At 39.1% G+C, this 23,469-nt stretch overlaps 2 protein-coding genes across 5 annotated transcripts in view; one reads left to right on the plus strand and one right to left on the minus strand.

Moving 5' to 3' along the window:
- colec11 (collectin sub-family member 11) overlaps positions 1-23,469 on the plus strand; it is a 284,310-nt gene that overhangs the window by 147,673 nt on the left and 113,168 nt on the right. The window lies entirely within an intron of this gene.
- LOC127455034 (interphotoreceptor matrix proteoglycan 1-like) overlaps positions 1-23,469 on the minus strand; it is a 61,967-nt gene that overhangs the window by 25,739 nt on the left and 12,759 nt on the right. Inside the window, exons 2-12 of one of the 4 annotated variants that reach the window (XM_051722583.1) lie at positions 22,078-22,302; positions 20,109-20,275; positions 14,991-15,019; positions 14,583-14,611; positions 14,457-14,500; positions 14,216-14,365; positions 13,751-13,809; positions 8,796-8,977; positions 8,358-8,717; positions 6,638-7,488; positions 6,122-6,211 (exon numbers count right to left, since the gene is read on the minus strand). In XM_051722583.1, the coding sequence (XP_051578543.1) occupies positions 6,122-6,211; positions 6,638-7,488; positions 8,358-8,717; positions 8,796-8,977; positions 13,751-13,809; positions 14,216-14,365; positions 14,457-14,500; positions 14,583-14,611; positions 14,991-15,019; positions 20,109-20,275; positions 22,078-22,302 (2,186 nt within the window). Of the gene's footprint in view, positions 1-6,121; positions 6,212-6,637; positions 7,489-8,357; positions 8,718-8,795; positions 8,978-13,750; positions 13,810-14,215; positions 14,366-14,456; positions 14,501-14,582; positions 15,179-20,108; positions 20,276-22,077; positions 22,303-23,469 lie in introns of those variants that run through there. The other 3 variants (XM_051722582.1, XM_051722580.1, XM_051722581.1) reach the window with 3 other exon arrangements.

Genomic DNA, 23,469 nt, shown 5'->3' on the forward strand with positions numbered 1-23,469 from the left:
CTATCGCCAAAATGCAGAATGAGACATTTTTGTCTGTAAGCGCTTTTCATGGGGAATTCAAAGCGCCGTTTGACACTGACGTTGATGCCCTGATGTGAATCATGAACGCAGCTTCATGATTGCTGTAACAAAGAGGATAGCCACAGTCTAACGGCAGACTAATATTGTGGAGGATGACAGTTTAAGAGATTTAATGCCCACTGCAATGAAAATGCAAACTATGTGGGGACTAGCTCTTTCTATTAATCAATCTCCCACTTAGACTTTGGGAAACATTTAATGTTACTTGATTTGCTGCTATTTTAATGCATTTCTATCTTTATACTGTGGAAGGTTTTGTTTGGAAAATGTTAATTAAGCATTATATTGTTACATATTGTTTTGTTTTCTTTCCAAAGATGGAAATAAATGCATTTTGACAGGAAAAGTATAGTCAAATTTCAGCACTTTCAAAATCTGTGATTAATCACGATTAACTACAAACAAGTATGTGATTAATCACAAATAAAAAATGTAATCAACTGACAGCACTAATTTTTATCTCATAATTATTAAATGTTTCCTCAAAATTATGACTTTGAATCTAATAATTATGAATTTTCTTTTCATTTGACAGAAACAGGCTTCTGTATCTTTGACAATTGCACGTCTTGCTGGTTTTTCAGCATCTTGCGAAGAGATCCTGTATTTTTAAGATGTTGTTTCAAGTTAAAAGAACTTAAAAAAGTGTCTTGAGACACTGCCATTCTGTTACATTAGTTGCATTGCGTCAAACTATTTTTAGCATAAGGGTCTCAATGGCCCCTTAGCAAGCACAACTATATATTTATAAAACAAGACACAGTAAAGAAATTAAGCATCTATTTGTTGAATAAAGCATCTATAATTTATATGTTAGTGCACAGCATCACTAAAACCAAGTATACATTCAGTAAGGGAATTTCTGTTGAGAGTTTTCGGTTTTCGCAACTAAAGTTTGGTCAGAGAACGCTAGAGAGCAATAAAACATCACATGGCATCTCCAGCACTTTTTTAGACACACAATGAAGCACAGATCACTGTAACCCCTAATAAGTTAGCAAAACAATCAGTTACATAATTATTTTTAATGTAAGTTTAAGTTAATAAAACTTTCTGATTTTGATTTTATACTCATGCATGTTAATTGCTCTGTAAGTAAGCAAACTCATACATTTTATTGGTACTTAACTTTAATTTGAACTCCTTTGCTGCACTTAAAATGACCATGTAAGCTCAACTTAAATACTTTAAGTAGAGGGAAATTAACTAGCTAGTACTGGCTAGAACTAACTAGTACAGCAAATGCTAGCATGCTGAATGCATGCTAATTGGAAACACTATGCTTTGATTAGCAAAGCAACTGCTCAATAAGTAAAGCAATATATTCTAGAACAAACTAAAATTGTACCTGTCCTCAACCTAAGCTCAAGCTCCAATATTCACCATAATGGTAATCCCATTTTACTTTCCCAAACGTTAACATTAAAGAAACTCTTCTAAATAACACAAAACATTAAACACCAACAAGTCTTCCGCTTTATATTTATCTTGCACAAAAGCACATTATATAACACTTTTACTCTCATTTACACTCATTGTCGAGTACCATGCAAAGAATATGCCAGGAAATAGAAAAGAAATCCCCTGCCCAGTTTCAGTTACATTTAAGTTCCAGTAAATTTAAAGAGACAATTTTATTAAACTCAAAACAATAAAACTATTCAGATTACTTAAAAAGGTATAAGTTTCGTGAACTCAAAAGAAAGAGAAAGTTCCAAATACTCATCAAGGTTAATTTATTTGAACTAATTTGTATGATTTAATTTTTCCCTACTCAAAACAATTAATTATTTTGAGCATTAGAGTTTACAGTGTACTATTCAGTAGAGGCTCGGAATGATGTCCTATTAACGAAGCAGCTCCTTGCCTGTTTACCAGGAGATAATCTGTATTAGTAGGTAGAGCTGATTTGCCAGTCACGATCAACCTCTCACTTCTCGGCTGAGTGCCAGGGCAGAGCAGGTGTTACTGCTGCCCACAGCGCTTGCACTGACTCAGAGCTCATTCTCAATCAATGTTACTGTCTAGCGGATGTAAGTGTCGTGACCTTTGATTGCCATCACTGGACTGAAGGAAACAAATATGTACAGTAGCAGTCAATTCCAAATAGGAAAATAAATGCTAAATGCAACTAATTATCACATGCAACATTGTATTGTATCTGTATTCTAGAATGCTGATTCTGAAAAACATTCTAGCATATTGGAAATTACATTTGTATCTACTGATTTTTTGGGGGGATGCCCTGCCAGTGATGTTCTGTTCTATAATTTTCATTATTAAATGATCATATTTAAATACAGTATAAAATATATGAGGGTGAATTCAGGTAAAGTGGCACAACTTTCATTTGTTATTAGTGTTGTTTTTAAAATAAACTCAGCAAAAAAAGAAACGTCCCTTTTTCAGGACACTGTATTTTAAAGATAATTTTGTAAAAATCCAAATAACTTTACAGATCTTTATTGGAAAGGGTTTAAACAATGTTTTCCATGCTTGTTCAATGTACCATAAACAATTAATGAACATGCACCTGTGGAACGGTCGTTAAAACTCTAACAGCTTACAGACGGTAGGCAATTAAGGTCACAGTTATAAAAACTTAGGACACTAAACAGATCTTTCTACTGACTCTGAAAAACACCAAAAGAAAGATGCCCAGGGTCCCTGCTCATCTGCGTGAACGTGCCTTAGGCATGCTACATGGAGGCATGAGGACTGCAGATGTGGCCAGGGCAATAAATTGCAAGACAGCACTACAGGGAGACAGGAAGGACAGCTGATCATCCTCGCAGTGGCAGATCACATGTAACAACACCTGCACAGGATCGGTACATCCGAATATCACACCTGCGGTACAGGATGGCAACAACAATTGCCTGAGTTACACCGAGAATGCACAATCCCTCCATCAGTGCTCAGACTGTCCGGAATAGGCTGAAAGAGGCTGGACTGAGGGCTTGTTGGCCTGTTGTAAGGCAGGTCCTTACCAGATATCACCAGCAACAACGTCGCCTATGGGCACAAACCCACCTTCACTGGAACAGACAGGACTGGCAAAAAGTTCTCTTCACTGACGAGTCGCAGTTTTGTCTCACCAGGGGTGATGGTCGGACTCGTGTTATTTGTCGAAGGAATGAGCGTTACACCAAGGCTTGTACTCTGGAGTGGGATCGATTTGGAGGTGGAGGGGGCGGTGTGTCACAGCATCATCGTACTGAGCTTGTTGTCATTGCAGGCAATCTCAATGCTGTGTGTTACAGGGAAGACATCCTCATCCCTCATGTGGTACCCTTCCTGCAGGCTCATCCTGACATGACCCTCCAGCATGACAATGCCACCAGCCATACTACTCGTTCTGTGCGTGATTTCCTGCAAGAGAGGAATGTCAGTGTTCTGCCATGGCCAGCGAAGAGCCTGGATCTCAATCCCCTAGTACGTCTGGGACCTGTTGGGTCGGAGGATGAGGGCTAGGGCCATTCCCCCCAGAAATGTCCGGGAACTTGCAAGTGCCTTGGTGGAAGAGTGGGGTAACATCTCACAGCAAGAACTGGCAAATCTGGTGTAGTCCATGAGGAGGAGATGCACTGCAGTACTTAATGCAGCTGGTGGCCACACCAGATACTGACTTAATTTTGACCCCCCCTTTGTTCAGAGACACATTATTCCATTTCTGTTAGTCACATGTCTGTGAAACTTGTTCAGTTTCTGTCTTAGTTGTTGAATCTTTTTATGTTCATACAAATATTTACACATGTTAAGTTTGCTGAAAATAAAAGCAGTTGAAAGTGAGAGGATGTTACTTTTTTGCTGAGTTTATAATACAAATAGCTACTTCAGTGCCTTTCAGAATATTTTAGGATGAAATTAATGCTGATATATAGTAATGAAAGAATGTACACATAATGATGGACAACTAAGCTCAAGCTCTACCTGTATTTACCCTAAATATCTAAAAAATAAATAAATCATATTTGAAAAAAGTTTGCATCCTTTGCATAAACGCAAATATTGGTGTTCTCCATGTCCAATCAAGGTGGTTGCTACTCAAACCAGTAGAGACAGGGCTAAACAAGGACCCTACAAGGTTGAGAGGCTAAAATAAATGCAAACATTGCAAAATATTGCAGCTGTCTCTACAAAAGCTACCAAAACATTGAATTATAAATAGGCAAAATTGATGTGTCTGGTGGAAAATCAATGTTCTTTTTTTCAGAATATAGAAGAACATAAATATACATTGGTTATCAAATTATTCTTTAAAAGCCCATTTATGAATCAATTAACTAATTTTATGGTAATTTCACTTAGATACTTACCAGGGTAGCTTCTGACCAGATTTTAGTTTCTGAGGTTTCACTGTTCTGTTGTTCATGCCAGGAAACTGTATCACAAAACTAGTATGGGCAACCACTTATTATTGGAAATGGAGCTTTTGTCTTTTGGGATTCCCTCTTTAAATGTCAAAGAAATGTAATATATTATTTATCCTAACTTTATTTTATAGAACAGAACATCTAAATGCTGTAACTTGTACAAGAGTCCCTTTAACCTTTTAGAACTGTGTAAAGGATTTAAAAAAAAGTATAAATGTAATTTAACACATAAGTAGACATTATTTTAGACTTTAAGACTCAAAAGTAACACAATAAGCCTCTTACAGAGTCAGTAACAGAAATTCTTCAAACTTCAAACTGTATTCAGTAACCTCTAATTTAGACAAGTCTAGACCCACTATTTTATGGTGGTTTAAAAAAAAAGGTCCTTGCACTCTGCATTTATCCAAATGAGCTAGCATCTTACAAGAGACTGCATTCACCCAGAACCGTACACAAACAAGCCACAAAAGCAATCTCAGTGTATTGCTTTTATTACAATTGATTAATTGAGCTGTTAATTTCAAAATCCACAAAAAAGCTGTCTGATATGTTTCTCACTGAAGAATTAAACTAAGCAATTAGGATACATAAACAACAAAAGCAGTTTAGAGAAACGAAAGAAGAAAATTCCCTAAGGAATTTTTTGCCGTCATCTGTTTTTTTTTTGTGGCCCTTTTAAATGCAGAATCCAAGTACAGACATTATTTTTTGTTGTACACAAATAAGAAAAATTACTGTCCATAGGTTAAATGTACAATGAGTGTGTTTACATGCACACCAATATGCTGATAAAACTAAAAATCAGCTTAATCAAACTGCAGACAATGCAAGAAAACTGTGTTTACATGAGTCTTGAAATCATCAGGTTATTCTCTGCCTTTGACGTTAAACAGGCATGCGCTCAACACTTGCACATTGGATAAGCCGGTAAGAATGACGATAAAGGTTTTTACATGCAAAGTGAAATCGGGGTAGGCACAAATTTGTGTGCCAATCAGTTTTTGCATAAACCGTTTATGACCTTACCCCTATAAAGGAAAATATTAATAGCGTTTACATGACTACTCACGTTGTCGGTATATTAGACATGATCATGGCAAGATCCTGCATGTAAACATGCTCAATTTTAGGATGTTTAGACATGTTAATGCTGGTTAGAGAACTCATTGATCAACAGTTATTGTAGACTAGGAGTCGGCAACCTTTTAGACATGAAGTGGCAATTTTAATTTTCCATGTTAATCACTGCTGACACAAAGCGGATACTTTAACTTGCGACATCAGTGGCTGATGAGGCGTGAATGGTTTGCACGCACTGCACACCTCTGTTGTTGAATAGGGAAGTTTCGTCACACTTTAATAGTATTTAGCTTCCCATTCAGCTCATAACTAAAGAAACACACTGCATGATTATGACAAAGGATTACAACAAGCGGTAGACTGGCATGCCACCACATGCAGGTGCGAAGGACTTCATATAAATAAAATATGATCCTCTTTCTCACTTTTGATCGCATACAAGTGATTAACCCTCAGGTTGCCAAGTCCTGTTGTAGACAGTTATTCTTAACTGTGATCAGTGGGAAGTGATTAGAAAAAGTGCAGAGATTTAGTGCAAAAAAAACTGGATAAAGATCCAGAAAACTCGGATATAGATGTACCGGTATTGAGGCTAATGTCCTCTGTTCTCTTTCAGCCTTTGGACTAGAGGCCTCAGGGTTTGGTGAGTCAGTTGGTTCAGAGAATTGTCTCTAGTTGAAAAAAAAAAAGATTTTTGTTTTGAAATCACCATAAAGGGTTCCATTTCTGGCCATTTCTATGTGACTTTTCTGTCTATATTGAATAAGGTAACCAGGTTCAGAGCAAAAAAAAGAAAAAAAAAAATGTGACAGACTTATATTAAATATGTTTTCTAGCACAAATAGTACAGAAATGTAATCCGCTGTTTTGCCTGTCAGTCACCCACAATCAAAGACTGTATAGAAAATATATATTTAATTTCAAACAGTACAGTTCTCGCATGCTATCTGTCAAGTCCCTGCAGACAGATGACAATGTTTAAATATAACATTTTCCTTTCATGCATTGTAACACACAAAGATGTATAGCTAACAATAAAGTGAGGTTAAAAAGGTATGTAGTAAGAGAAAGTCAAAGACATATGTGTGTTTACTTACCAGTTCGAGAAACGTATTCTCCAGTGATTTGTACTCAGGAGAGCTCTTGTTGAAAAGATCCTCTGAAAACATCATATTAGTCACACGTAAGCTAAAAAACACCAATAACTCTTTGGCCTGGTTAGAAGCCATCATTGAAAGAGTCGTAACATGGCCTTGAGGAGTGGCCGAGGATTGCAGGTGCTCGTCCTTTTCTGAGGGTAATCTACTCACAAAGTCCTCAATTTCTTCCACTTCATCAGACTGTTCTAAGTCCTCTTGTGTGTCAGTGTCATTATCTGTAACACCTTCATGTTGTGGAGGTGAAGAAGTCCAGAGCGGCTGTTCCTTTTCATCCAGGAAATTGTCAGGGGTCACATGTGAAATGGGGCCTTCAGTGGGTGTTAGCCCTGAGGGAATTGATGCAGGGACAATTGATTCTAGAGTGGGCAAAGGAGACCCCTTAGGAAGAAGTGCTTCTACAGTGTCAGGTACAGATTGAGACTCCACATGGTCACTAGGGTCAATTGCAATAGGCGACTCTGGGCTATCAATTAGACTAGTAGGTTGTGAAGAAAGACCTTCAGTAGTGGTCTCTAAAGGTTCAGTGGAGCTAATTGTTTCATCTTCTTGAAAGATAGCTTCTTGAGGTCGCTCTGTCAGGGTTAGGGTTTCCACGATTGATGATGTTTTCTCTGCTGGAGAGGCCCCTGGTGTCAAATCAAAATCCATTTCTGGCTGAGTTGAAGTAGATGCTTTTGCTACTTCAAAAGAATCCAAGTCTAGTGAGGCAGCTGTGGAAACAATTTCATTTCCAACATCCTCTTTAGATGTCTTTGATGGGTAATCCACTGTAGGGGTTCTTGGAGATCCTTGAAAACAAAAGAGCCAGTTTCAGGGAGTGTCTTTGCAAATGCATCTAATTATATAATTAGAAATAATTCTGTAATTCTTAGGGGCTGTCCACATGTTTTTGCATCCGTCTGTATTCCTTTTCCATTCTTTTTCTATGTAAACAGTGTTTCCCAATCCTGGTCCTAGAGTCCCCAACACCACTGCACATTTTGGACGTCTCTCTTATTTGACACCCAATTAAGGTCATGAAGTCTCTACTAACAAACTGATGAATTGAATCAGGTGTTAGATTATAGAGACATCCCAAATGTGTAATGTTGGGGGCAGGGGCAGACTGGGAAGAAAAATCAGCCCTCGATTTTACATAGAAAAAGGCCCAAAAGTTGTTGAGCGGGGGGATTTGTGTCACTGTCCTTTTCGGCATACCATGGTGCCGTTTTGCGGCCCTCTTCGGTCTGTCGTGGCCCGTTCAGCATTAAGGGGCAGCCTGTTTCAGCTTATCGCCGCCCGTTCGGCTCGTTTCACAGCCGGCCCCTGGAAATGTCCCAGTTCTCACTATGGCCAGTCCACCCCTGGTTGGGAGTACTCCAGGACTAGGATTAGGAAACACTATGCAAGATGGATGTCTTTGAGCTTTGCGCCATGTCATGCTGTTTTTTATGCAACTTGTGCAGGAGCACCACATTTTTAGATGCCATGTCGAGTTAAAAGAACTTATCAAATGTGACTCGAGACACCTGTGCTCTGTTCTATTCATTGTGCTGTATCTAGGTGTTTTTAGTGCAATAATGCATTTGGTCTGAATGGTCTAACATAGGGGTCTTACTTTGAAAGCAGATGCGCTTGTACAGTGACTCACTACTCACTACAAATTTGAAAGATTTACCTCCAGTCACTAAAGTGTCTTCAGTTATTAGTCTTTCTTTCTTTGAATCCTCAAGTGAGGGGCTTGTGATTAGCTCTGTGGCTGGCTGCTCTGTTATTGCAGCCAGTTTGGTCACAGGGGACGATTTATCAGGTACCACCTCCTGTGTAACAGTTCTTTCTGTCCAGTCACCCAACACTACTTGAGTCCTGTCAGGGTCTAGATCTCCAGAAGAGATCCCAGTACTCCCAGAAGACATTATAGTCTCCTCAGAGGTGACTTCTGTGGACTGTGTACTAATTTCCCCAGGTAAAAATCCTGTTTCTTCTCTTTTCTGTGTACTAAATCTTGTGCTCTCCTGCTCCTCTGCTGTTGGAAAGTCTGTACAGGATGAATCAAATAAGGTTAAATATATGCAGTCCACGAAGGGCCTGTATTGACTGTATTTATTTTGTGTACCTGTTTCGAAAGTAAGGGAAAGCATGTCCACAGGTAGAGATGTGTCCTCGCTTAGTGCCTTGGCCACAATGCCCTTTAGGACTCCCTCCATGCCAGATTCATCTGCTGCCCCTGTGTCTCCTGTGGCCCTCACTCCATTAGTCTCAAACACCACAGCATACCGTGCTGTTGCACCTTCAGTTCTGCTCAGTGTTATGAGGGGAATTATAAGAGCAGTGTCATGGGACCATTGGAATGCTCACAGTAAGGATGAATTCGGGTAAATTGGGCCACTTTTTGACATTGAACGGTGTATTTTCACTTGGTCACTTCATTCGTTTTTACTGATCGGATAGCTCTTAGATAATGTAAAGACCCTCAAGATGCATTCAAGATGGAAAGTAAAATGCATTTACACTCGCTAAGCACTTTATTAGGAACACCTACTTATTCATGCAATTATCTAATCAGCCAATTGTGTGGCAGCAGTGCAATGCATAAAATCATGCAGATAAAGGTCAGGAGCTCCAGTTAATGTTCACATCAACCATCAGAATGGTGAAAAAATGTGATCTCAGTGATTTTGACCGTGGCATGATTGTTGGTGCCAGATGGGCTGGTTTGAGTATTTCTGTAATTGCTGATCTCCTGGGAATTTCACACACAACAGTCTCTAGATTTTACTCAGAATGGTGCCAAAAACAAAAAACACTGTGGACAGAAATGCCTTGTTGATGAGAGAGGTCAACGGAGAATGGCCAGACTGGTTCGAACAGCCAGAAAGGTTAAGGTAACTCAGGTAATCACTCTGTACAATTGTAGTGAGCAGAAATGCATCTCAGAATGCACAACACGTCGAACCTTGAGGCGGATGGGCTAAAACAGCAGAAGACCACGTCAGGCACTTTATTAGGATCATAGTGTTCCTAATAAGTGCTCAGTGAGTGTAAGACATGACTCGGTCAAGTGTAAATGCATCTGGTTATTATGTTTATCCTCTCAAATGGAACTACAGTACATTAGCATACAGAGGTTTGTGAGTCCCGCAGTCCACACAAGAGTGAACAATCATGATGGAGACAGAAACTCTTAAACTTGAAACAAATTATCTATTAAATAACAAAATTAGCATTAGCATCATTGCGGAAGTGAACTCTATTATAATAATTGCACATATTATAATAGGTGGGTGTAATAGATCGGATTTATATAAATTTTTTGGAGACAAATTTATGTGGCCAAGTGCAAGGCCATAACCATGTCTTGAACATTGGGGGGGGGGTTCTCACTGCAAGAACATGACCATGGTAATGTGGTCATGTCTTTCCTTCGTTAGAAGGAATGCCACCCCAGTGGCTCCCTGCCTCGGTCCTACTACCTACGGGTTTGAGGCCATGTCGGTTAGCACTGGGGGTGATTTGGGGACCCCCAATGGGAACCGATCCGCCGGGTAACTCCCCACAGACCTCCCATTCCCCAGTACACTCGTTTGCCCCAGTCAAGTTCTGGGATGAGACCGCCGGCTCGTCTCAGTGCGAGTTCGCGGTCTCACTCCCACCTTCGGGTGTGCACAGGCCGACGCAGAGCTGACGGCCATGCTTGCCCGGGCGGCTGCAAGTGTCGGGCTGGAGTGGAACCCTCTGCCCCACCCTGAACCCTTGCGGCTTGATGATTGGTTCCTGGGCTCGGAGCACTGCTCATGGCCGCGCCCCACCCCGGTCCCTTTCTTCCCGGACCCGATCTCTGAGCTCCTCCGCTCTCACTACCCTCGATGGTGGGGCTGCCAGGGGGTACTTGGAGATTCCCCAGGTGGATAAGGCGGTTGCGGTGCACCTGACTCCCATCCAGGGCCTGTAAGTTTATGTCGTCACTGGCAACTAAAGCCTACATTGCCGCTGGACAGGCCACCTCCGCCCTGCACGCCATGGCTCTCCTGCAAGTGCACCAAGCCAAGGTGCTGAGAGAACTGCACGAGTGTAGTTCTGACATGGGATTGATGCAGGAGCTGCGCTTGGTGACCGATCTTGCCCTCCGGGCGACGAAGGCACTCTTGGGCAGGCGATGTCCACCATGGTGGTCCAGGAGCACCACCTATGGTTCAACTTGGTCGAGATGAGGGAGGCTGACAAGGTACGTTTCCTTGATGCCCCCGTCTCCCAGGCTGACCTATTCGGCGACACAGCAGTACTCAGCGGTCAGGAAGCAGATGGAAGCCATTCAGCATATCCTGCCCTGGCGCGGATCAAGATCCCGCACCCCCTCTGCTCGTCGCCAGGGGCGTCCCCTTCAGGCAGGGTGTGGTCTCCGCGGTGTCTTCCCCTTGGGAAAGGACACCCCCCCCCGACACGGACACTTGTGGCCCCCATCTGAACGATTTCCACTCTTTTTGGGGAGAAAACAGAAGAGAAGAGGCCACGGCTGGGGTGGCCTGTCCCCATTTTTTGCAGTTGACTTGTCCTCGAGGTGCGGGGGACTGTACGACGCTCGTAGGAGCATTGGGGGAGGTTACGTGACGGCCAGGTGCGCTGGCTACGAGGCACACAATGGTTTGCCCGTCTCGCACCGCCAGTCCACGTAACACAGTTCAGCTAGTTGTGGCATTTTGTATAGGGACCCCTAGTGTCACTACATCGACACAACGTCGAGTGAGTGACAGATAGGGAATGTCCTGGTTATTTTCGTAACCTCCGTTCCCTGATGGAGGGAACGAGACATTGTGTCCCTCCTGCCACATCACTGAACTACCCGCTGAAATGGCCGGGACCCTGTCTTGGCTCCTCAGCACAAAACCTGAATGAGTGGTTGCGAGCCAGCTCCTTTTATACCCGTATGTCCGGGGGAGTGGCATGCAAATTCCACTTGCCAATTCCCATTGGCCTTTTCTCAAATATCAGAGGTGTTTGGGCCTCCCAAGGGCGACCCCTAGTGTCACTACATCGACACAACTTCTCGTTCCCCCCATCAGGGAATGGAGGTTACGAAAGTAACCAGGACGTTAATCTGTACAACATTTCAGTCATAAAATAGTGGGCAAATATTGCATGTTTAGTTATATACTGACATCTTACATGACACTAACACTCTCAATCTGAACTGCTGACACTGATGCGTGTGTTCTGCGTGGTGCTGGAATAATCCATGAAATTCCCCAGCTTCTTAAATTTGTGCCCCGCCTTCATCGATTTGATTGGTTATCTCAAATGACATTGATGAGCAGTGTTAGACTACAGTGCATGCTAAACATTTAACATTTTTAAACCATTATGTTATTCCTGCAACAACTTAATGACAATTAAACAGCGGTGCATAATGAACTGCAGCAGAACAGTAACAAGGATATCAATTATTGGGGGGGACAATCTGGCCATATCTGATTTTTTGGGGGGGACTTGTCCCCCTCAAAGTATATTGTGGTTACGGCCATGGCCAGATGTAAATGTGGAATGTGCATAGCCAATCAAATATTAATATGATTGATCAAGCCAGGTGCACACTGAACGTTTATGGTCCTTAATGATTGTCTCTTGCATGCTTGTACGATAAGATCCCAGTGAGATTTTGGGTAAAAGCCATGGAACACTGTGCAACATTATGTCAGATTGTACGATACACAGCCAAGACTTTTTTTCCAGTCGTCCCGATTGACAGTGTTGACTGGGTGTTACATCATCAGGCCATCGTAGGAGCATTCATACTGCATATAAAACCAGGGTTGCTGCAGAGTTTTAAAAATCAAATTTAAGACTTTTAAAAACCTTTTTCAAGACCTGAACAAATAAAATTAATACCGTATCCCCATACCAAAACAAACCAACACAATCTCAAAATAAATCATGTATCACATACTCTTTGATTCATCGCTTGGAACTTTTAACTTTAAAGACATTTTAACTTTGAAATACATTGGGGACTCTTGAAATGTTTGCGCTTCACTGCTTCCAGCTACTCATTCAAACAAATAAGGGATTTAAAATGTATACTCCTACAATAATCTACAATGTATTACAATATAAACAGTTAAAAGAAAACATTGTCATATTTCATAAACACTATACCATCATCATCAACAGTTGATCTTTAGTGATAGTTTGTCATAAGTTTCCGATATGGCTTAATGATTGTGGACTGCTCTGCAACAGCTGAAAACACTCACAAACCCCTGCATGCTTGGAGAAAATACAAGTCACGTTTTCACTTTGAAGGATGCAGTGCATGCATTTATTTAATTAAATCGTATTTGTTTGAAGTTTGATAATCACATTAGGTCATATCAAGACTCCTGTCTTTCCTGTAAGACCTCTTTAAACAAAAATTAAGACTTCTGTTGTATCATTTAAGTTATTTAAGACTTTTTATGACCTTAAATTTTGGAAAACTGAATTTTAGACATTTTAAGACTTTTTAAGGATCCACGGGAACCCTGATGATGCAAAATTTCAGACACTACCAGAACTTCCTCGTAGGGTAAGATACATCACAAAGGCAATGAATCATCTGTCAGAGAACATGTCACACTAAGCAATCGAAGTCTGCCCATTTTGCCCTATGACAAAATAAATTTTTATGATCCCAGAAATTTGTCTCAGGCGGCAAAATTGTGGCCAAAATTGTACATTGTTATCCTGGCTTAAGTGTAGATAGGCGCTATGATGACTATCAAAATGTTGCCCAATTTACCTAAATTCACCCTGCCTGATCGGCTATCCTAATTATCTTAATTTTCCCAAAAGTTTCCCTGTCATTAGGCAGTGTTATGTTGTGTTGTGAATATAATTCAGATAAAAATAACAGTAAAACAGAACATAATGGTACAGTAATTGGAACACAGGAGTTCTGAATGCAAGTTGCAAAGCAATTCTTCAAATAGTTACCTCGAGCTGCCCCTGTGAGAAAGAATTACCCAACCAAAAATACAATTTTCAAGTTCAATGGAGTGTAATGTAATGGTGAATCCCACAGTTCCAGCATCAACTCACAGAAATCCCAACTCTCGAATCTCTTTAAACCCAGGAAGTTTGTTGAAAACATGCTGCATCTGCAAAAGTGTGAATTGAAATATATGTGATGGGTACAGTATATTTGTATAGCATACAGTAGGGTTCAAAAGTCTGAAAATATAAATCCATAATTACATAATCTATGTATGTACTGTACATAACCCCACATTAAAGATTTCCAGACATGCTACAATCATGTGCCATGGCTCTAGTTTTATCCAATCCAATGGCAGTTTTGAAATGACCCAATTCTTGTTTGGCTTTGCCCTTTACCGTAAGCTACTTTCAAATTCTAGCTCACCTAATAATATTGTCTATGAGTAAACATAGTCTGTCAGAGTAATGGCTAATACTAATTATTGGATAAAGAAATGTAATTGTTTAATTTCATTTCATTTGACAATTAGAAATGAAATGTATTTGCTGAAAATCATTTTACCTAACCTGCTTATAGAGACTGCGAGTGAGGTCTTCATATTGAGGGCTGCCTGGATCACTCAGAAGTTGACTGTTGCCGGGGTCTACTACAGTCACACTGAACTCCACAATGTGCTCCGCCACCCTCTGAGGGACAACATCTGGTGCCCCAATTTCCTATCAGATCAGAGAATAGTCGATTTGTTTGTTTCTAACTTCATCAGTATGTTAAGTGCATATTCTAAAAAGCATGAGAGAGTAGCCTTACTCTGTCAGACTCCATGATGAAAAGCTCGGCAGGACTCTTTGAACCTGTAGTATAAAAGGCCATAAGTCACTCACTTTTTTATAAGATCAACCAATATTTTTTGTCATTCGGGTGGTGAGGACTTACATTTCTTGCCTGGTGCAGGTGTGTGAGCCCTAAAGATAATTGAAAACATGTTGAGGAGGGATGAATCAATCTGAGAATGATAAATGCAATAAAATCTCATTGTCCCCGATAAGGGGGTTGAAAGAATGTTTGTGTGGCTCTAACACCCAAGTGGAATATGTCTGGGCATGGATCCCTCTTATTAAAGTGGATCAGGTCAGAGAGCAATGTTTAGCTAGGCCACCAAATATGAACAAACTTTGTATTTTAAAGGACAGGCTGATATTTTCTCATCTCCCACTAGTCAGGTGACCTCATTCTAGATATTCTGAAGGGTTTAGCCCCTAAATGAAGACAGTAAATCATCATACCATTAATAATGCAACAAAGAAGCACCCTTGGATTCAACATCATCTTCGGGATTCTTACCTCTCCTGTTCATCTTGAGCATTCACTCTCTGTAAAGTATAAAAACTTCTTTGAGAATGTACAACAAGAAAATACATTTATTAGTTTGATAATACTCACAAGTTTTGGCTATATAGAGCTGGGCCTCATTTCCTAAAAGAATAGTAAGTTTAAGTAGATCGTAGAATCCATCTTACAATTCATTTTAGTTTTGCAGGCTGTTTCCCAAAGCCATTGTAACTTAAGTAGTACTTGAAAATGGTTGTAGATTTACGAGTGCTCTAGAGTAATCTTAGAGTGCTAAGAACATCGTAAGGAGACTGACTAATGCAGTCACCTGCAGGACAATCGCAAAAGTACACAATGCAGAATTTGTGAAAACGAAAATTTGTAAACACACATCTAATGAAAGAAGCAATGATTGTCTAAAGGTAATAGATCGTTCTGCACAAAATGATCCCAAAACTGCATTTAATTACCCTTACAAAAATCGAGAGTTCATGGCAAATTTGCTGCAAATTTTTTTAAGGGTAGTCTAAGTAGTTAATTATGTTGTGATTTAAGGAATTAAATGTAAAAAAAAAATTCCCAGTGAGTTAAATAATAAGTATTTTTAAAGTTACGCACAAATATGAGGAAGTTACAATGATGAGCAACACTACACTGTCACATTTCAGCACTTTACATATACAGACCACTCTCTTAAGTAACACTCAAGCACGTCTTTGTGTGGTTGTGCTAAGTCAGCTTTGGGAAACACACGTAAAAAATAACGAACGTTCGTAAAATTTCTTGTAGAAAACGCTCTTAACTGCTAAGAAATGTTTGGAAACGAGGCCCTGTTCAGTTTGCAATCCTAAAACCAGGAAGAGAATTAGCATTTAGCAATTAGCATTAGCAGAGTCATGGATTCCTTTGAAATTTCCAATAGGTTTTAAGAATAGTGGTTTGCAATTTTAGTTAATTAATGAGTTAATTCATTTAGTTAATTATGTCTTACCTCGAACTAAAATTTTGAAGCCGCTGTGTTTTTTTAAAAACATATGTTGTTAACAAGTTGCTAAATAAGGTGTACTAGGACCACAAAGATGTTAGATTATTTGCTTGATGAATTATACAAAAAAGCACAGTAGCTTAAAAATTCTCTTTTAAGCTTAAAATTAAAAGTTTCTTCAAGTATGTTAACCATTGAGCTTCAGGAATATTTCACCAGCAAATTAAAATTCTAAGTCTTTCAAAGTCATACTGTAGGTTCTGGTAAGAACGTCTATTTTTTTTTTTTTTTTTTTTTTTTTTATGTCTATTGCGTGTTTATGGGTGCATGAGAGAAGCTCTTTCATGAGTGCTTAATGTTTTTAACGCTTAATACCGCAAGTTCTCGCATGAACATGCAAACCACTTTCTTACAAAAAATCTAGATTTCTAGCAAACTAGCCAAAACTTGCACAAATTAACTGCAAATTTGCCACACATTATTTTCACATTTACTGCAAATGTTTGACAGAAGTTTGCAGATCTTCGCTGGTAGTGGTGAACCTGCAGCAAACCTTTGGCAACAATAGACAATTTGCCACAAATTTGGTGCAAAGCTAATTTGCATGTAAAAATGATTAGTGGCGGATTTGCGGCAAGTTTGCACAAATTTGCCATGAACTCTCGATTTTTGTAAGGGCGAAGGAGATTCTCTCATAGTGCTCATGAATGCACAATGGGTGTCAAGATTTTAGCTGAAAAATGACTTACATTTTGGATGGTTTCTAATGAAAACCTATTGTATGCCATCAGAAGACTTGGAATTTTCATTTTTGGGTGAACTATTCCTTTAAGGTCTGTGGTTAACATTATTTGAATACATTTTTCACAAAAATCTTGACATCCATTGCATGTTTATGAGTACATGAGAGAAGCTTGTTCACAGTGGCAAAGAGTGCGTTTTTAGCACTAAACAATGCAAGTTCTCACGTGATCATGCAAGCCCCTGTAAACAAGTTTCTCTCATGCAGCTCATGATTGTATGACGGACGTCAAGATTTTCGCTGGAAGATTATTATAATGTTTCTCATAGGTTTTCTCACCAATACCTATTGTAAACCTTCAGAAGACTTGTAACATATCGCACAAGCCGCATGGACTAATTCTATGACACTTTTGGGTACTTTTTTTTAAAGCTTTTAAGGGAGTCTTAACCACTGCCATTGTTTTGAAAAGACAGGTTGTGAAAATAAAAAAAAAACATCTCTTTTTGTGTTCTGCATAAATAAGAAAATCATGCCATGTTTGAATAACATGATAAGGTACATGTAAGCAGTGGTGAGTAGTAATGCGTTTGCTTGAGTAACTTTTTGGGAAAAAAAAATACTTTTATGAATATATTTAAAGGTGGGTACTTTTCACTCTTACGCAAGTAAATTTTGAATGAAAATGTTTTACTTTTACTTTGTTACAATAAGTCGTTACATTATTGTTTTAATTTAATAAGTGTAAATAAACGCGTAATTTATTTGGAGATTTTTGAAAGGGACTTTTATGACAGTGGAACTTTACAGCTGGCTCTGTCACAGGAGTCGAGTCCACCACTGCAGCAGCAGCAAGCGTGTCAAATAAACACTTTATTCGCTCCACACCATGAAAAAGAGTAATTTTGTCATGCAATGCCTTCATTTTACACAAAGACAAGTGGATATTTTTCAGGATTAAAATTGCAGCGCTGTAAGCTTTGGCGATTATGATAATGTGGGCTTGTCTGTGTTATTGTTATTTTCAGGATGATTCTGTATCTATGGGCTCTTATGACCTCAGTTTATAACTATACATTTTTCTATCAGTGTTGCAATATATCAGTTCCTAAATTCATATAAACATTTGCATTAAGTTAAGTCTTTCTAGCAAGACAGTCCACTGGCGGCCATCTTTGGAACACTCATGGGAGACTATTTCCAGTCATGCCAGTGCAGCTCCTATCTACTTGAATGGAGAAAGACCAAAATCTCAAAAATGGTTGGTTAAGATTACGATCAAAGAACATATTTCAAATCAGCAATAAAATCTGACAATACTGGAATCATAAATTGTGATTCTTTACCTCATATTACTAAAAAACATCATTTTCCCAGCTTTTATAACTATTGCGCATGTGCGTTCTAGAGTTGATTTACAGGTGATGTCTGTATCTAAAAGTTGATTGGCTTTTTTAACTGTAAGGTGGGACTTCCTTTCTACATCTGTTGACTGTTTGGCTCACAGAGCTCCTATACTGAGTGTTCCAATTTCTCCCATTCATTTTAATAGAAGTGGCCCATCTCTGCTAAATAATCTCTGGTTAAGTGTAAATGTCTTATGCTTTGCGGATCGCATGCTTGACTTCTGGAGCGCGAGCTGACAGTATATCTGCGTGTGCACAGCATTTTTGTGTTTGACAGATGTGATGTTTTTCTCATGGACAACAAAAAACAAGCTCTGAACTTAAAGGAATAGCTCACCCAAAAATGAAAATTTGCTGATAATTTACTCACCCTCAGGCCATCCAAGATGTATCTGAGTTTCTTTCTTCATCAAAACAGAATTTAAGATTTTTAGGATTTCATTTCAGGCCTCCTCCTCTAAACAATGCAAGTAAATATCCTCCATTTTTTGATGGTCCAAAATGCATATTTAGGGTGCATCAAAACAATCCACACAATTATTTTGTCTCCTCCTCCACGTGACGCGTGACCTTACCAACAAGCTTATGCCATCCCTCTTGTGAGCGCACATCAGAGATGTACGGAAGCGAACATTTGTAGTTAAAAAGTATATAAGTATTGTTTTGTTTCTCAAAATAATCAATAATTTGCGTTCAGAAGAACTTTATTTGTCGACTGGAGTCATGTGGATTATTTTGATGCACCCTAAATATGCATTTTGGACTGTCAAAAAATGGAGTACATTCACTTGCATTGTTTAGAGGCGGCGGCCTGAAATGAAATCCTAAAGTCTTAAATTCTGTTTTGATGAAGAAAGAAACTCAGATACATCTTGGACGGCCTGAGGGTGAGTAAATTATCAGCAAATCTTCATTTTTGGTGAACTATTCCTTTAAATAAGCCCAAATACACTTCCAAATACAGAGATAAGTTGCAGTTTACACTTAGTGTACAGAACTAATGATCTAAATTCTTTCGACACTGGAAATACTGTAACTACATTGATCTAAGAATCCATACAGGACTTTAAAAAGCAACAGGACTTTTGAAATTGTGACAGTAGGCGTTAATAAAGCATGCTCTTGTTTCGTTTTAGTCAGCATTATATATAATTGGGCCTGTGGGACATTGTTCACATTTTTCACCATAACAATTACTAGAAACTGGTTTCCTAACTTCACTTTTAATTGACAGATTTTATCACTTAATGTGATAAATCACCCATAAATGAATGTTCTGTCATAATTTCCCATTCTCATGTTGTTCCAAACTTGGGACTTTCTGTATTTTGTGGAACCCAAAAAAAGATATTAGACATAATGTTAGAAACAGACAGTCTCAGTCACCATTCCCTTTTAAAATATATAAAACAAACAAAACAAAAAAAAAAAACATGCAGTGACAGTAAATGGGGACAATAAGGCTAACATTCTGTCTGACATCTCTTTAATTGTGTTGCAGTAAAGAAAGTCATATGATTTGAAACAACATGAGGGTATATGATGACAATTTCTATTAATAATAATAATAATTATTATTATTAGTAGTAGTATTATAATTATTATTATTCTCTAATACATGTTAAATGTGTATTATGTAATGGAATATTGGGGTGTAATCATCCATTATGTTTGATGTGGAAGTAACTAGTTACTCGCTACTTGAGTATTCTTTTAATTGGATACTTTCTTACACTTACTCGAGTAGTTTTTGTACATAACTACTTTTACTTGAGTAAAGATTTTGGGTACTCTACCTACCTCTGCATGTAAGTGGGCAAACTATTCCTTTAATTTAGTCATAAATAATAATAATAAAAAAACACAAAAAATAAAACCTTAGAAATTCCCACTGCGAATTAGCCTTTCCTTTTGGCCTACAAACTGACATCATGACTGAAAAGTTCTATTGGCAGGCCAAATTGACAGCATGGTAATGAACACAAGCAACTACTCACACTGGCTACCATGGCAAGATGCTCCTGTGTGCTACTAAAATTTCGGGCCAAATCATCCATGCAAAGTGAGTCTCTCTGGCAAGTGTACACCCACTGCTGGTACTCCATGGTGTCAGGAACTCTGTCAAGAAAGATCCGGAAGGCCTCCCACACAGCTTCTTGACAAACTGTTAAATATCATGAGAATTATTTACAGAATATTACTACCCCTTCCAACAATTGTGCTATTAAACTAAAAATCTGTGATTAAGCACAGAGAGGACAAACTGCACAGCCCAGACCCAGTTCATAAAAATGTCAGGACACTTAAAGTTCATTATCAGCACTGCTGATAACGTTGTAACCATACTGAGAAGTATTTAGCATCTTGCCTTCTCATTATGCCAACACAGTTATTATGGACATTAATTAAGACCTAACTGCATCTCTGACAGTTACATATGCCCCACCTTTAGATTGTCTGTATCAGAAATGATATCTTGTGCTATTTGCAGCACTGTAAAAATGTTCTGTCAGGTAACCTAAAAATGTGCTACATGTGCTAACAACTGAATTAACTGGTTTAATTCAAGCCAATGCTATTAAAATATTATTTAATATGACATAAACAACCTGAATAAATAGGTTGTACTAAAGACAGTCATTTTTAAGGGTCAGGTCAGGTAGAAATAGCTACTTAAAGGAATAGTTCACACAAAAATGAAAATTCTGTCATTGTTTACTCACCCTCATATTGTTCCAAACATTAACGGAGATGATTGGCAGAATATTAGTGACTGAATGCCTCAGTCCCCATTCATTTTTATTGTATGGGGAACAAGCAGTGTCAACATGCTTCAAAAGTTCTCCTCGTGTTCCAGACTGATCTTACAGTGAAATCGGAAACAGTAGGTTGACTTTTCTTCAGCTGAAATTGGTATGTGCTTATCGAAATTTGAAACACTGTCCCTAGTTCCCAAAGTAGGGCAAGTGTTGTTGGGCATATGGGTACGTGTGAGCTACATTTTCCGACTGTAATGTCCACAGAGGGGCGCCAAATGTGAATTGTAAAACAATTGTTTTCATCTGTGCAGGCTGAAATACAGTGAAGAGGAGTGCATATTTTATAAACTGTACCCCCCAACACAAACCACAAACCTAAACCTAACCATCAGTGGAATAAAAATGTAATGTTAGAGGGAGAAGTGCAACCTCCGAATCACACTCGTCACTAACTATGCGAACGCCAATACTTCCTGGTTTCAACATGGAATCCGAATCTGGGTCTCCTACGCTGCTGATGCAATGTCTTTCCGATTGCGCCACTGAGGAAGGTAAACACGCTTGTCAATGAGTCGGCATAATGTGGCCGATTGGAGTACCGGAAATCTCAGAAACAACATGCCAATTACCGTGTGATCATGTTGCATGTTCCTTGAAAGAAAGTCGTATGGGTTTGGTACGACATGCACATGAGTAAATTATGACAGGCCTTTCATTTCTGGATGAACAATCCACATTTTACAGAGTTATCTGCGTCCATCGTCATATTCCACGCCCAGTTCAAATGTATCTACAGTTCATATATAAAGTTAGGAATTAGGTAGTTAGTAATAGTTAAGAAAACAATAATTTCAAAAATGTTTAAGTAAAAAGTGTGAAAAACACAATGTGAATGCACTAAAACAAATAAAAATGTCCAAAGGGAGTTCTTTACTTGGTTTGACTTTCCATACCTTATTTACTTTGATCTATGGAAACTTCAAAGTAGAGAAATACTTACTAAAAAACTTAAAGAAGCAGGCAAGCCTTCTTTCTTGATAAACTACCTTTATCTACACTTGGTTTCCAGCCATTTCTTTTTTTGGCTTGGCTTGATTCTTCATCTCTCAGAAGGCTCCAAATGACTGGAAAGTTAATTATGATTTATGTTGTAGGCAAATGCTCAATGCTCAGTCCCTGGTGCTGTTTAGGGTAGATGTTGTCCTACCTCTTAATTTGTAGTAGGCTTTATGGCTGGTGACGACCTCTCCCATGCTCTCCTGAGGACACACTTTCACCCCTGTACTAAAAAGCGCCGATCTCTTCGCTCGATGCTTGTCTAAAGAAAGTAAGACTCTGCCATCTGTCAATGGTTTGATGGGCCGTGGAGTCTCCAGGAAGTGCCTGTACTTCACATTTCTGATCCTGAAAATCAAGTTGTCAACGTTGAGTTCTGCAAAGGTCAAAACAACAGTATGTGTTTATTGTTTTAAGATTGGATTAGGACAGGATTAAGTTTACCTGTGGACAGTAAGACAAGAAATCATATAATTACACTTCATGTAATTGTGCTCAGTCAGAATCCATTTTAGACCCAATAAGTCTAGGATTACTTTTCTGAATTAACATTTAACAGGATTAGGCTCTGTAAGTCAAGCAGTCAGTTACAACACCATCCAGACAGATGTTAAGCGCATTCACCAGATAAGAGCTGTAAAGGTCTGTGCTCAATGGTAGTGGTCTAATTGCCTTTGACTGAAAATCACATAATCATTACATAAAAAAAGACTTCAAGAGTTGACTGTTGCAACTGTTTTAAAGGGATAGTTCACCCAAGAATGACAAATTCTGTCATCATTTATTCACCTTCATGTCGTTTCAAACCCATTTGACATTCTTGTTTCTGCAGAACCCAAAAGGAGAAAATTTAATGAATGTCCTTCTTTTCAATACAAAGGAGCTTGATAGTGATCTAGCAAATAGCAAACCTTGGTTCATGGCTGTGATGAAACTAAAATCTATTTCTTGGCAAGTTCATGAGTGCATGAGAGAAGACTTTTTTAAGCTTTTAAGTGAGTCACTATCAGTTGTCACTGTATTGAAATCAGTGAACATGACACCCTTCAAAATTCCTCCTTTTGTGTTGTGCAAAAATAAAAATAAAGTCATACGGGTCTGGAATGGCATGAGAGTTAGTAAATGATGACTGATTTTCATTTTTGGGTGAACTATCCTTTTAAAGCTGAAGTGTGCAATTTCTGCACCACTAGCATTACCAAATGGAAATGCACAAATAAATACAGGTTTTCCAGAACACTCCACCCCATCTCCCATTGGTGGGAAAACGTCCTGGTTACTTGCGTAACCCCCGTTCCCTGATGGAGGGAATGAGAAGTTGTGTCAATGTAGTGACACTAGGGGTCACTCTTGGGAGCCCGAGACACCTCTGCTCTTTGAAAAAAGGCCAATGAAAATTGGCGAGTGGTATTTACATACCACTCCCCTGGACATACGGGTATAAAAGGAGCTGGTATGCAACCACTCATTCAGTTTTTATGCTGAGGAACCGAGACAAGGTCCCGGCCATTTCAGTGGGTAGTTCAGCATTGTGGTAGGAGGG

Source organism: Myxocyprinus asiaticus, chromosome 17, assembly GCF_019703515.2.
Source record: "Myxocyprinus asiaticus isolate MX2 ecotype Aquarium Trade chromosome 17, UBuf_Myxa_2, whole genome shotgun sequence".
Classification (NCBI taxonomy): Eukaryota; Metazoa; Chordata; class Actinopteri; order Cypriniformes; family Catostomidae; genus Myxocyprinus; species Myxocyprinus asiaticus.